At 44.9% G+C, this 15,724-nt stretch overlaps 1 protein-coding gene across 3 annotated transcripts in view; it reads right to left on the reverse strand.

The window, feature by feature from the left end:
• trhr2 (thyrotropin releasing hormone receptor 2) overlaps positions 1-15,724 on the reverse strand; it is a 72,784-nt gene that overhangs the window by 7,378 nt on the left and 49,682 nt on the right. The window contains exon 6 of one of the 3 annotated variants that reach the window (XM_061917352.1): positions 8,921-8,998. The exons of the other annotated variants lie outside the window; for them this stretch is intronic. Within the exon in view, the coding sequence (XP_061773336.1) occupies positions 8,933-8,998 (66 nt within the window). The 3' untranslated portion in view covers positions 8,921-8,932. Of the gene's footprint in view, positions 1-8,920; positions 8,999-15,724 lie in introns of those variants that run through there. 3 annotated transcript variants of the gene reach the window in all.

The following is a 15,724-nucleotide window of genomic DNA, read 5'->3' on the forward strand; positions in this document are numbered from 1 at the left end:
GACGCCACACCGATCTGCCTGTCGATTTCACGATCCACTCTTCGCTCACTCATGAACAAGACTCCTAGGTAGTTGAACTCCTCCACTTGGGGCAAGATCTCCTCCATAACCCGCAGATGCCCCTCCACCCATTTCCGGGCGAGAACCATGGACTTGGATTTGGAGGTGCTGATTCTTATCCCAGTCGTTTCATACTCTGCTGCGAACCGATCCAGTGAGAGCTGAAGATCCTGGCCAGTTGAAGCCATCAGGACCATATCATCTGCAAAAAGCAGAGACCTAATCCCGCAGCCACCAAACCGAATCCCCTCAACACCCTGACTGCGCCTATAAATTCTGTCCATAAAAGTTATGAACAGAATCGGTGACAAAGAGCAGTCTTGGCGGAGTCCAACCCTAACTGGAAATGGGTCCGACTTACTGCCGGCAATGCGGACCAAGCTCTGACACTGACCATACTGGGAGCGGACCGCCACAATCAGACAGTAGACTGGTTGGGCAAACTCCCATGCACCCTCAAGGACCCTGCTGGGAGTATAGAGCTGGTCTACCAATCCACGACCAGGACGAAAACCCCACTGTTCCTCCAGGATCCAAGGTTCGACGATCCGGCGTAGCCTCCTCTCCAGTACACCTGAATAGACCTTACCGGGAAGAGAGGAACCACCACCCCGGTCTTCCAATTCAGGGGTATGGCTCCCGATGTCCACGCGATGTTGCAGAGTCTTGTCAACCAAGACAGCCCCACAGCATCCAGAGCCTTAAGGAACTCCGGGCGGATCTCATTCACCACCGGGGCCTTGCCAGAGAGGAGCTTTTTAACTACCTCGGCGACTTCAGCCCCAGAAATAGGAGAGCCCAACACAGATTCCCCATGCACTGCTTCCTCATAGGAAGATGTGTTGGTGGTTGTTGAGGAGGTGTTCGAAGTATTCCCTCTACCGATCCACAACAGCCGCAGTAGAAGTCCGCAGCCCACCATCCCCACCATACACAGTGTTGACAGTGCACCGCTTACCCCCCCCAAGGCGGCAGACGGTGGACGAATCGCTTCGAGGCCGCCCGGAAGTCGTTTTCCACGGCTTCCCCAAACTCCTCCCATGTCCGAGTTTTTGCCTCCATGACCGCTGAAGCCGCACTTCGTTTGGCCTGTCGGTACCTGTCCACTCCCTTGGGAGTTCCATGAGCCAAAAGGACCCGATAGGACTCTCTCTTCAGCTTGATGGCATCCCTCACTGCTGGTGTCCACCAACGGGTTACAGGATTACCGCCACGACAGGCACCAACCACCTTGCGGCCACAGCTCCAATCAGCCGCCTCGACAATAGAGGCATAAAAAATGGTCCACTCGGACTCAATATCCAGTGCCTGCCTCCTGACATGTTCAAAGTTCTTCTGGAGGTGGGAATTGAAACTCTCTCTCACAGGAGACTCTGCTAGACGTTCCCAGCAGACCCTCACAATGCGTTTGGGCCTGCCCGGTCTGTCCGGCATCTTCCCCCACCATCGGAGCCAGCTCACCCCCAGGTGGTGATCGGTAGACAGCTCTGCCCATCTCTTCACCCGAGTGTCCAAAACATGAGGCCGCAAATCCACTGACACAACTACAAAGTCAATCATGGCGGCTGAGCGGCACATATGGACACACTTATGTTTGAACATGGTGTTTGTGGTGTTTGCTATGGACAATCTGTGGCGAGCACAAAAGTCCAATAACAAAGCACTACTTGGGTTCAGTTGCCAACATGAGCGTTGAAGTCCCCCAGCAGAACAAGGGAATCACCCGAGGGTGCACTCTCCAGCACTCCCTCAAGGGAATCCGAAAAGAGTGGGTACTCTGATCTGTTCTTTGGTGCGTAAGCACAAACAAGAGTCAGGACCTATCCCCCCACCCGGAGGCGGAGGGAAGGTACCCTCTCGTCGACTAGATTAAAGTCCAATGTGCAGGCTTGGAGCTGGGGGGGCAACAAGAATTTCCACCCCAGCCCGTCGCCTCTCATTGCCTGCAACGCCAGAGTGGAAAAGAGTCCAGCCCCTCTCGAGAGAACTGGTTTCAGAGCCCTTGCTGTGCATCGAAGTGAGTCCGACTATATCTGGCCGGAACTTTTCCACCTCACGCACCAGCTCAGGCTCCTTTACCCCCAAACTAGGTGAGGTTCCACGTGAGTGTGAATGTTGTCTGTCTATCTGTATTGGCCCTGCGATGAGGTGGCGACTTGTCCAGGGTGTACGCCGCCTTCCGCCCAATTGTAGTTGAGATAGGCACCAGCGCGCCCCGTGATCCCAAAAGGGAATAAGCGGTAGAAAATGTATGGATGGAATTTGTAACAAAGTGGCCATCTTAGTGAAATGTTTATCTGTCGTTGTCAGCATGCACTGCATATGTGTTTCGCTCTGTTTTCTGCAAGTAAAACTATTCTCTATAAAATGGCGTTGTGTTCATACTTTTTGGTTGGCGAGAATGGATCAATTGGACTTATGTTTTTTTTTTTAATGGGAAAAGAAATAAGCGGTAGAAAATGGATGGATGAAATAGCTTTACTTTTCTCACGGTTTAATATGTCAGATGAATGAAATAATGATTGAATTGACTTCTGCGAGGGCGCTTACATCTGCTGCAACGCTTCATCCCTTGCAGACAGCCACATTAAAACATTTTCTGTTGAAGTTACCATTTAAAAAAATAATCATTAAAATTTTGAATCAGAGAGACGCCATCCACAAATATGCGGCAGATGCCAAAATAAGCGGAGCTCTACTGTATGTGAGATAGGCCTCTAATTTGCTGCAAGTCACAGATCAGTCAGTCAAGAACGTTTTGCTCGGAGATTGTGGGGGATTGTTTTGCTGATAAACTGGATTGTGAATACAGAAAGAGACTGACTCCTTTCATCTTTCCTGCAGACCATTTGGTCTGTGTTTGTTGTTGCCAAGGTTTCCTCCTTGCTTGACCTTTAGACACTTCAGTTGTTCTGGAGACTTGAGTCCATGAAAATGTGTCATCTCTCAGTACAATCTGCTGTCCAATCTGTACAATATTCTGCCAATTAATTTGCCCAGTTCTACCATTTTGGCCATTTAAGGGTCTGGTGCTGAAGTAAAAAGACAAAACTAACAAGAGTATATAGCTGACAACATTGCTGATAACGTGTGTTTAACAGTGGTGTGCCGTCAAGGCCAGCAAGGCCTTCTCTGCTGGCCTAACATAACCAGAAATAAAGATCATAATTAAAGATTAAAGTATTTTTTAATTTACATTCCCTAAATATATAAAAGTATTCACATTCTCTTCATGTCATATTATGCTCCTTCCAACGCTGTTGTTTGTAGGGTAGATTTTGTATCCAATCAGAATTCAGCTAGCTTTGATTGATTGATTGAAATTTTTTTTAGTAGATTGCACAGTTAGGTACATATTCCGTACAATTGACCACTAAATGGCAACACCCGAATAAGTTTTTCAACTTCTTTAAGTCAGGGTTCACGTTAATCAATTCATGGTAAAGCTCATGTTGCCATGCTGGACGAAATCTGCCCGAGGCCTTCAGAATCAACAATGCTGGTGTCCGTGCACTGTAAGTGAACGGGCACACACAGTTGACAGACAATTGCGATAGCCAATCAGATCACGAGTTGTTGTCAGTAAGGCCTTTCAGCTGGCCTCACATTGAACGGGACATTTACACGTCCTGTGATTGGAGACTCATCGAGACCTTTAGCGGATGAATTTGAGAACACATAGAGTTGATAGACAGTTGTGATAGCCAATCAAATCACAAGTTGTTGACAGTAGCCTATCTAGGTAGCCTGATGTTAACGAGACTGTGATTGGATACTCACTTGTCATTCCAAAGTGAGTATGCATTCACAAGTTTCAATTCAGCAGGAAGCAGGAAGTGTTGCACCCTGTCCTTTGTTTCCATTAAAACATATGTTTTCTTTTGTCAGTACTGGGCCCGTGTGCAGCTGGGATAGGCTCCAGCACCCATTTCCCACCCCATAAGGACAAGCCTGTCCTTGCTTTTAAATTGACAAAATTTTAAGAATTCTTCTGTTTGTTTTTGTATCACCCTAATAAGTAGCAGTTACAGTATAAATAAATATTTCTGAACTAAATAGTCGTCTTTTTCAGTTAACACATGCCTAAAAATGTGCTAAGGTGAATTGACTATGACAATAGTCGTTAGTTGCAAAAACAGAAATGAGCATTTTGTGATAGTAAACTAGACTGTAGGCGTGTTGGGTGGTCTGAGGATCACAGATTACAATATTTGAAAATCAGTCTATTGTAATATCAAGAGGGGTCGGCAAGACTAACAGCCTATTTGACTTCATGCCTGTGTCTTTGTGTGTAAACATTCCCTCAGTGTGCCGTTCCCAACCCCACAACCCCACACCACCACACCACCACAGTGACCATGGTAACAGCTCAGACATTACTGAAACCTCCGCAAGCCAAAGGTGGGGAATAGAGTCAGTGTAAATATCTCCAAGGATTAGCGTTATCATTCTCTAATAATACTGCGCACCTTTAACCTCCTACCCTTAATTGCCTCAGTGCTCTTGCTATTATTTTCTGGTGAAAAAAAAACCCTATACCACCACCCACCCCCTTGTTGCCATGCCATGACTTTTCAATTAGAGTGCAAGGCTTCCTTTTCATGCGTCTTGTCAGTTTTCCTCGATGTAGGAAAAATGGGAAAACCAAGCACTTAACTTTCACAATGGCAGAGCAGATCAAATGAAGCTAATTTTTACGCATACTTAAAGGTGCTGTTTAGAGATGTCCGATAATGGATTTTTGCCGATATCCGATATTCCGATATATTTTCAACTCTTAATTACCGATACCGATATCAACCGATACCGATGTATGCAGTCGTAGAATTAACACTTTATTATGCCTAATTTTGTTGTGATGCCCCGCTGGATGCATTAAACAATGTAACAAGGTTTTCCAAAATAAATCAACTCAAGTTATGGAAAAAAATGCCAACATGGCACTGCCATATTTATTATTGAAGTCACAAAGTGCAATATTTTTTTTAACATGCTTCAAAACAGCTTGGAATTTGGGACGTGCTCTCCCTGAGATAATCCTGATACCCATTACAACTATGGGAAATACTATACTTTGACTTTCACAGAGTGCGTTATTTTTTTTAAACATGCCTCAAAACAACAGCTATAAAAACAATGAAGGCACACAGCTTCAGTCCAGAGTATACTAGAGCATACTTGCCATACTTGGTGTTTGAAGTGTGTGTGGGGGGGGGGGGGGGTTGTTGGTAGCGGGGTTGTATATAGTAGCGTCCCGGAAGAGTTAATGCTGCAAGGGGTTCTGGGTATTTGTTCTGTTGTGTTTTATGTTGTGTTACGGTGCGGATGTTCTCCCGAAATGTGTTTGTCATTCTTGTTTGGTGTGGGTTCACAGTGTGGCGCATATTTGTAACAGTGTTAAAGTTGTTCATACGGCCACCCTCAGTGTGACCTGTATGGCTGTTAATTAAGTATGCCTTGCATTCACTTGTGTGTGTGTAAAAACTGCAAATATTGTGCGACTGGCCCGGCACGCAAAGGCAGTGCCTTTAAGATTTATTGCCGCTCTGTACTTTTTGAAACCGATACCGATAACTTTCAAACCGATATCGATAATTTCCGGTATTGCATTTTAAAGCATTTATCGGCCGATAATATCAGCAACCCAATATTATCGGACATCTCTAGTGCTGTTTGCAACTTCCTCACAGTAACATTTTTCAAAGCAAAAAATACGACAAGAACATGACTGGCTGTCTTATGTTACCATTAGTGGTTTAACAGAACATGTTTGTTTGAAAACTGTATTTCTTACAATTACAAAGTTTATTTTATAAAAACTTTTAACGGCCCGTTTAAAATGATGGGTGTACGGTGGTCACACACCCGCTCTTGTCAACACGTTTGCGCAGGAAGCGCGTGCACACATACATGAGCAGTCCAAAAGAAGCAACGTACAATTGGCAGTCATGTTGTTGTTATGACGGAATATACATCCCATGGCAGTTAACACCAGCTATTAAAATTGCTGTTACTAGCTGCTCCTCCATATCGAGAGGAGCCAGATGAGGTGGTTCGGGCATCTGGTCAGGATGGGCACGTCCAACCGGTAGGAGGCCACGGGGAAGACCCAGGACACGTTGGGAAGACTATGTCTTTCGGCTGGCCTGGGAAGGCCAACGTATCCCCCGGGAAGAGCTGGACGAAGTGGCTGGGAAGAGGAAAGTCTGGCCTTCCCTGCTTGGACTGCTGCCCCCGCGACCCGACCTTGGATAAGCGGAAGAAGATGGATGGATGGATGGATAGCTACCAACACCTAAAGTTAATGCGCGTGCATGTGTTAAGTATCTACATAATTACGTCATTACGTAAGCTACGAGAAGCCGTAAGAAGGCGGTATATATATTGTGTAACAAAACATGGGAATGTTGGCCCCTCTCGGCATCTGTGTAAATAAGACTTGGACAAATTAAGGCCTGTTAAGCTTTTCAATCTGGCCCGCCGGACATTCCCAAATATATGTTTTTAGATCTTTAAGATGGAAACTGTAGCCGCCTTTATGATGTGCAGTGATGTTTTCAAATGACCGCAAGTCTTGAACTATACAAAGTATTTCAATGGTTGGAATATGCACTTTTGCATGATATACTAGTTACTATGGGAATCTAATTAGTTACTATGGTAATTTAAGTCACAGCAGCTCAGACTAGGCACCAAGCAGTGGGGGCGCTGGTTTGTTTCCACAGAGTGTTTCCAAAGTGGCCAGCCTGAAATGTGGGTGTCAGGGACAGACACAGAAGGAGATTTTTACAACAAAGTTCTAAAGCTTAGTGATATATCAGATATATCAGATAGTAGGTGGGTTCATATTGCGCTGTGTTTGTTGCATTTGTGTTGCGTTTCGCTTGGTTGTAATGTACAAACCCTGTTTCCATATGAGATGGGAAATTGTGTTAGATGTAAATATAAACGGAATACAATGATTTGCCAATCCTTTTCAACCCATATTCAGTTAAATATACTACAAAGACAAGATATTTGACGTTCAAAGTCATAATTTTTAATTTTTTTTGCAAATAATAATTAACTTAGAATTTCATGGCTGCAACACGTGCCAAAGTAGTTGGGAAAGGGCATGTTCACCACTGTGTTACATCACCTTTTCTTTTAACAACACTCAATAAACGTTTGGGAACTGAGGAAACTAATTGTTGAAGCTTTGAAAGTGGAATTCTTTCCCGTTCTTGTTTTATGTAGAGCTTTAGTCGTTCAACAGTCCGGGGTCTCCGCTGTCGTATTTTACGCTTCATAATGCGCCAAACATTTTCGATTGGAGACAGGTCTGGACTGCAGGCAGGCCAGGAATTTACCCGCGCTCTTTTACTATGAAGCCATGCTGTTGTAACACATGGCTTGGCATTGTTTTGCTGAAATAAGCAGGGGCATCCATGATAACGTTGCTTGGATGACAACATATGTTGCTCCAAAACCTGTATGGACCATTCAGCAATAATGGGGCCTTCACAGATGTGTAAGTTACCCATGCCTTGGGCACTAATACACCCCCATACCATCACAGATGCTGGCTTTTGAACTTTGCGCCTATAACAATCCGGATGTTTATTTTCCTCTTTGTTCCAGAGGACACCACGTCCAACTATAATTTGAAATGTGGACTCGTCAGACCACAAAACACTTTACCACTTTGCATCAGTCCATCTTAGATGAGCTCGAGCCCAGCAAAGTCAGTGGAGTTCCTGGGTGTTGTTGATAAATGGCTTTCGCTTTGCATAGTCGAATTTTAACTTGCACCTACAGATGTAGCGACCAACTGTAGTTACTGACATTGGTTTTATGAAGTGTTCCTGAGCCCATCTAAATTAACAAATACAATTATTTTGCAATGTTGTTTCAAAGTAAGTTTTAATGGACATGTTTATAATCAACATTGTATCGTGCCTGCTGGGTTAAGTCCTCTGTCAGCTATAAATTTAGGGATATTGCTAAATAGATATGAATAGGAATATGTCTAATATTGGTATTTCTGACAGTCCATATATCTTGACAGGCACACAGACAGAATATGCTCTCTCTCAATAATCTGTCTTTGTGGCGTGATCGCCTCCTTTCCCACAGTCATTTGTGCTTAACTGTGCCAGTTTGCACGTACTATGGAGACGTGCTAAACATAAACACAAAACAGCGGCCGCAAAACAATTTAAACATTTGATGAATCACACTGTGCTTGCTAAATTATTATATTTGGAATTCCTTCTCCTGGTATTGTGGGTGTTAACTAGCATAATAGGTAACCAGCATTATTCTGTATAAACATAAAGACAAACACGTTAAATGGATTGCGCCCTATATTTTGCTAATTTAAAGGCCTACTGAAACCCACTACTACCCACCACGCAGTCTGATAGTTTATATATCAATGATGAAATATTAACATTGCAACACATGCCAATACGGCCTTTTTAGTTTACTAAATTGCAATTTCAAATTTCCCGGGAGTTTCTTCTTGAAAACGTCGCGTAATGATGACGTGTACACGTGACGTCACGGACTGTGAGGAAATATGAGCGCTGCGCACACACACAGCTAAAAGTCGTCTGCTTTAACTGCATAATTACACAGTATTTTGGAGATCTGTGTTGCTGAATCTTTTGCAATTTGTTCAATTAATATTGGAGGAGTCAAAGTAGAAAGATGGAGTTGGGAAGCTTTAGCCTTTAGCCACACAAACACACGGTGATTCCTTGTTTAAAATTCACGGAGGTGAAACTTTACTATGGAGCCATGTCAAGCGAACATGGATCCCGACCGAATATCAACCAGCAGGTTTCGGTGAGAAAATTGTGGTAAAAAGTCGCTTCTTACCGGAGATCAGCTAAGCTTGTGCCGCCCATAAAGCTGCCGTCGACTCCCCTGAGACACTGCGCGTCAAGACACCCGCCTGTGGACACACCCCTCCGACTATCAGGTACTGTTAAACTCACTAAAACACTAGCGACACAATAAAAAGATAAGGGATTTCCCAGAATTATCCTAGTAAATGTGTCTAAAAACATCTGAATCTGTCCCAATGTGATCGCGTTTTTTTTTTTTTTCTAGTCCGTCGCTATCAATATCCTCAAACACGAATCTTTCATCCTCGCTCAAATTAATGGGGAAATTGTCGTTTTCTCTGTTCGAATAGCTGTTTTTGTTGGAGGCTCCCATTAAAAACAATGTGAAGATGTGAGGATCCATCAACATGTGACGTCATCGTCTGCGACTTCCGGTAGAGGCAGGGCTTTTCTGTTAGCAATAAAAGTTGCGAACTTTATCGTGGATGTTCTCTACTAAATCTTTTCAGCAAAAATATGGCAATATCGCGAAATGATCAAGTATGACACATAGAATGGACCTGCTATCCCCGTTTAAATAAGAAAATCTCATTTCAGTAGGCCTTTAAGAGACACAATCCTCTGCGCACAAGCTTAGTAGATCAGCTTTGCATGAGCTATAAAGTTTGCACTTGTTTTAGTACATGCAAACCTTTAGTAGATCAGTCCCTGGATATGCTAAAACAAATTAAATATACAAATGCTGAACTATTTGGAAAAAATAACATGATCTTAGTTTTTCTGTCATAATTGTTACAAAACAGTTTTATCTAATATACTTAGTTAATAATGAATTAATCTTCAAAAAATTGCCAATAAAGATACAGCTGCAAGATGAAATAAAATCATCAATAAGAGCATATTTTTTGTGAAGCCAACATCACATGCAAATATTGTGTTCTTTGACAGAGGCCTTAATCTATAACAGATCATCTTTGAAATCTCATATCCCAGGCACAGTAAGTTCCATGCTCAAACATGGACACTAACAATGACTGAACTCAACCATGATAAAAGAATAGAGACCACTGGTGTGGAATAAACCTATCAAGGATTTGATGCGGACGCATAAACCTTAAATTAGCACTGCTTGTGAACTGTACCTGGAACTGACGGAGCACAGCTGCCCAAATTTAATGTTTGCAAATCAGTAGATTTTCACATTTCTACTTCCTTCAGTTTGGATGACAGTTGCCGTTATACTTCCTGTTTGCAAACTCAATTCAAATTCAATTAAAAATAAAATGTTGTATTTATAATTTGGGAGACTGTCACGTCTGTAAATCTGGTTTTATGTTTGATCATGTTTTGTTTTGTTTTCTGGACTCTTGTCCCGTTTTTTCATTTCCTGGTTTGTTTTGTTACCATGACAACTCATTGCTTTTCACCTTGCCCTCCTAGTCACGCCCATGCCCTCAGTCCCGCACCTGTTCCTAATTATTCACAGCCACTATTTAAGTCAATTTCTTTCTGTCCATCAGTCTGGGAACACCAACTTTCCTTACCCATGCCGTTCTAACTTTCATTGCCTTACATACTTCATGCCATGCTTTTTGATTCATCCACGCCAAGTAAGTTTTTGTTTGTATTTATGTCTTTGATAGTATCTTTTGTTTGTTTGTAGATAGTATTGCCATTGTGCTGTTTTTGTTCTAAGTTATAGTATAGATTTTTACCCGCCACAGAGCGCGTCCTTGGTTTGCCTTTTTTTTTGTATTTTGAGTATTGATAAAATTAAAACTATGTACCTGAATTCACGCCTGGCTCAATTCAATTCGGATTTTGCACGATCCAAAGGTGACACACTTTATGTGTGAGGTGGACACATGCTGTCCTTCCTTTAAAATGTAACTATTATTATTGATTTATGTTTACTGTTTTTTGAACAACGTTTAGGATTTAAACTACAGTATATCAAGAACAATGTAACATTTTATCAAGATGAATGATGGTCATCTGTCCCGTCAAACAACAAAAGGGACATTTTACGTATGTTTGTTGCGTAAACGTTGTCATTTCAGCTTTGAAATGTCATCATTTGATGACACTTCAGTTGCCAAGCAGTTGGATGAGAGCCACATTATCCAACAAGTTGTTGCCATTGACAACGCAAGGCTTTCAAGCTTCATTTGCTAAATATTTAATTACAAGGAAGACAGATGGTGGTATTACTAATATCGTGAAGTTCAGTAGTTCACTTCTGCAGTATGTCTAAATGTATTGTGGAACAGCATGAAATATGAAAAATAAGTGTACAGTTTAGTGAGATGGTACAGTTAAAGTTTAAGTATATATTTTTTTATTATTACTTTTCACACGCATGTCAGTGGATATAACTGTTCCTGTTGTTTACACCAGTGGTCCCCAACCTTTTTGTAGCTGCGGACCGGTCAACGCTTGAAAATTTGTCCCACGGACCAGGGGGGCGGGTGGTTTCTTTTTTTTTTTCTTCATAAAGAAATACAATCATGTGTGCTTAGGGACTGTTTCCCTGCAGACTGTATTGATCTATAGTGATTTATAATGTATATATTGTGTGTTTTATGTTGATTTAATAATTTAAAAAAACAAAAACAAAAAAAAACTCCTTTTTTTTTATTTCTTCACCAATCAGTCCGCGGACAGGTACCGATTGGTTTACGTCGGGGTCAACGTTAATCAATTCATGGTAAATCAATATTTTGAGAAGATGCGGGGCTGGAGCACAGATGGGGATTATTTAATTTTTAATGCTGGTTGATGAACATTAAGTGCAGAATGAAGCTACCTAGAAGTCATTTAAAAGTCGCCTCACATAGGAAATCCTAAGGACCTGCCACAGAATATCTACTAGGGGTGTGGTAAAAAATGGATTCGAATACGAATCGCGATTCTCACGTTGTTCGATTCAGAATCGATTCTCATTTTTTTTTTAAACTATTCTTTTATATGTATTTTATTTTTTTATTTGTTTTAATCAATCCAACAAAACAATACACAGCAATACCATAACAATGCAATCCAATTCCAAAACCATACCTGACCCAGCAACACTCAGAACTGCAATAAACAGAGCAATTGAAAGGAGACACAAACACGACACAGAATAATAATAATAATAATACTTAAATTGGTCAGATTTAGTCTTGGACTTAATAAATACCCTTTTTGGCTTGCTGCAAAACCAATCCTGTGTCTTGGTGAGAATATATATATATATATGGTGGAGAATGCGGGCACACTGATTCACGTCAACCTCTGATGATGTCACACACAGAAGCCCTAAGTGCTCTGTTAAAAAGCCAAGCTGAACTTCAAGATGCAGTACAAGAGGATTCCCGAGAGGGGGGGCGGAAGAGAATCCCACTGGACGGATCAAAGGTTGACGACACATGGCAATGGTAAAACGACGACGACTATGGAATGCATATGTGGGAAGGTATGCAAGAACCGACATGGCCTGCGGATCCACCAGGCCAGGATGAAGTGTATGCAGAAGGTGGTAGAATCACAGCGCACAGGAACTACGCCTGGTGAGACGCAGGAGGAGCCAGGCCCGGAGTCACCCCACAGTGCCCGGAGCCTCCAGGTGATGCAACCACCAGAAGCACACAGGACATCAGAACATCGTCGGGTAAAGTGGCCCCAAGCTAGCAAGGAGAAAGAGTGGCTCCAGTTTGATGAAGATGCTGATACCATCTTGGAAACAACAGCCAAAGGGGACGCTGATCGACGCCTCAAGACGATGACCACGATCATCATCAGCCTCGCTGCAGAGAGGTTTGGACTTGAGGAGAAGCGGGCAGCGAAGCCCCCCTACATCATGAACAATAGAGCGAGTAAAATCCATCAGCTCAGGCAGGAACTGAAGTGTTTAAGACAGCAGTTCAAGGTTGCACGTGAAGAGGATAGGGGGCCTCTTGCGGAACTACGTTGTATAATCCGCAAGAAGCTAATAACCTTGAGGAGAGCGGAGTGGCATAGGAGGAGGAGGAAGGAAAGGTCCAGGAGGAGAGCTGCCTTTCTGGCGAATCCCTTTGGAGTCACAAAACAGCTGCTAGGACAGAAGCGAAGCGGTAGACTGGCCTGCTCCAAAGCTGAGGTCGACCACCACCTCAAGCAAATTTACAGCGATGGATGCAGAGAACAAGACCTAGGCCCCTGCAGGTCCTTGATCAATCCACCAACACCAACGCTTGACTTCGATGGGAAAGAGCCCGGCTGGAAGGAAATCCAGGAGGTGGTCCGCAGGGCAAGGACGAGCTCTGCTCCAGGGCCCAGTTGAGTACCTTATAAGGTCTATAAGAACTGTCCAAGACTACTCCACAGACTCTGGAGAATCTTGAAGGTGATCTGGAGGAGGGGCAAGGTAGCAGACCAGTGGAGACAGGCAGAGGGTGTGTGGATCCCAAAGGAGGAGAAGTCTAAGAACATCAATCAGTTCCGAACCATCTCGTTGCTGAGTGTTGAAGGGAAGATCTTCTTCAGCCTCATGGCCAGGCGACTGACAGACTACCTCCTGAAGAACTCCTACATTGATACATCGGTCCAGAAAGGAGGGATCCCAGAGGTATCTGGATGTCTGGAGCACACAGGCGTGGTCACTCAGCTCATCAGGGAAGCCAGGGAGAATAAGGGGGACCTGGCTGTTCTGTGGCTGGACCTCGAAAATGCCTATGGATCCATACCCCACAAGCTGGTCGAAGAGGCACTGAATCGGCATCACATTCCAAAGAAGTTCAGAGACCTCATTCTGGACTACTATGCCAACTTCCATCTAAGAGTCTCCTCCGGAAAAACAACCTCCGACTGGCACAGGCTTGAAAAGGGGATCATCACTGGCTGTACGATCTCAGTCATCCTCTTTGCGCTCGCCATGAACATGCTGGTGAAGTCTGCGGAAGTTCAGTGCAGAGGTCCCCTCTCCAGGTCTGGAGTCCGGCAGCCACCCATCCGAGCCTTCATGGACGACCTGACAATGACCACTACATCCGTCCCAGGTTGCAGGTGGATCTTGAATGGCCTTCAGGAGGTGATTTCCTGGGCTCGCATGAACTTCAAGCCGGCCAAGTCGAGGGTCCTAGTGCTAAAGAAAGGAAAGGTTACTGGCAAGTTCTGCTTCTCACTTGGCACCACCAAAATACCATCACTCACCGAGGAACCTGTGAAGAGCTTGGGAAAGGTGTTTAATTGCAGCCTGAGAGACGCAGCCTCCACAAGATCGACCAACCAAGACCTGGAGACCTGGCTGACCGTGGTGGATAAGTCTGGCCTTCCTGGCAAGTTCAAGGCCTGGATTTACCAGCACGGGATTCTCCCTCGGATCCTCTGGCCCCTCATGGTGTACGAAGTCCCCATTTCAACGGTGGAAGGCTTTGAGATGAGGGTCAGTAGGTTCCTGCGCAGGTGGCTAGGACTGCCGCGAAGCCTGAGCAGCATTGCTCTATACGGGCATAACAACAAACTGAAGCTCCCCATCAGCAGCCTGAGCGAGGAGTTCATGGTGACACGGTCCAGGGAGCTCCTACAGTATCGGGAGTCCAGTGACCCAAAGGTTGCACAGGCTGGGATTGAAGTCAGGACGGGGCGGAAGTGGAGAGCTGTCGAGGCTGTGGATGTTGCAGAGGCAAGGCTACGGCAAAAGGTTTTGGTGGGAACAGTGGCGCAGGGGAGATCTGGCTTAGGTAGCAGAAGAACACCTCGCTATGATAAGGCGCAGGGGAAAGAGAAGAGGTCACTGATCCTCGAGGAAGTGCGAGCAGGAGTTGAGGAAAGGCGAGCCTGCCAGATGGCGGGAATGCGGCAACAGGGCGCCTGGACGAGATGGGAACAAGTATCAGAGCGTAAGGTCACATGGACCGAGCTCTGGAAAGCCGAACCCCATCGAATAAAGTTCTTGATCCAGGCGGTCTACGATGTGCTGCCAAGTCCATCCAACCTCTTCACCTGGGGAAAGGTGGAGACACCAGGGTGCCCCCTCTGCCAGAGGAGAGGAACCTTGGAGCACATCCTAAGCTGTTGTCCAAAAGCCCTGGGTGAAGGGCGGTACCGCTGGCGACATGACCAGGTCCTGAAGGCCATAGCTGATGCCATCTGCAGGGGAGTCAGTCACAGCAAGAGCCTCCGCCCAGTGAAGAGTACTGCTTTCATCAGAGCTGGGGAGAAGTCAACACCGGCTGCCCGGAACACCTCATCTGGCCTGTTGGCAACAGCACGCGACTGGGAGCTGTCAGTTGATCTGGGAAAGCAGTTGAAGTTCCCTGACGTGGTTGCTAAAACAACACTAAGGCCAGATATTGTGCTCACCTCAGTGGCCTCCAAGCAGGTAATCCTCTTGGAGCTCACAGTGCCTTGGGAGGACCGTATGGAGGAGGCCAATGAGAGGAAGAGTGCAAAGTACTCTCAGCTTGTGGAGGAGTGTCGGAGCAATGGGTGGCGAGCGATGTGCCGGCCGGTTGAAGTGGGGTGTCGAGGGTTTGTGGGCAAATCTCTCTGCAGGGCCTACAGAATGCTTGGCATCACAGGGGCCAGCCAGCAAAGGGCCATGAAGTTAGTCACAGATGCAGCAGAAGTGGCATCAAGGTGGCTGTGGATCAGGAGGGGAGAGGCGTGGCATGTAGGGCAGTAGCGCTACCTGGACACAGGCTGGGGCCTGATCAACCCTGGCTGGGTCGCCTAGGGGAGGGGGTCTGATTCTTGAAAGACCCGAAACCCCCTGTGATCCTAGGTTACATCACTGAGGATGTGTCCAGTTGCACCATTGGTGTATTTAAAAAGTTAGTAAAAAAATTGCTAAAGATGTGGCTATTACACGG

Source organism: Nerophis ophidion, linkage group LG12 (genome assembly GCF_033978795.1).
Source record: "Nerophis ophidion isolate RoL-2023_Sa linkage group LG12, RoL_Noph_v1.0, whole genome shotgun sequence".
Classification (NCBI taxonomy): Eukaryota; Metazoa; Chordata; class Actinopteri; order Syngnathiformes; family Syngnathidae; genus Nerophis; species Nerophis ophidion.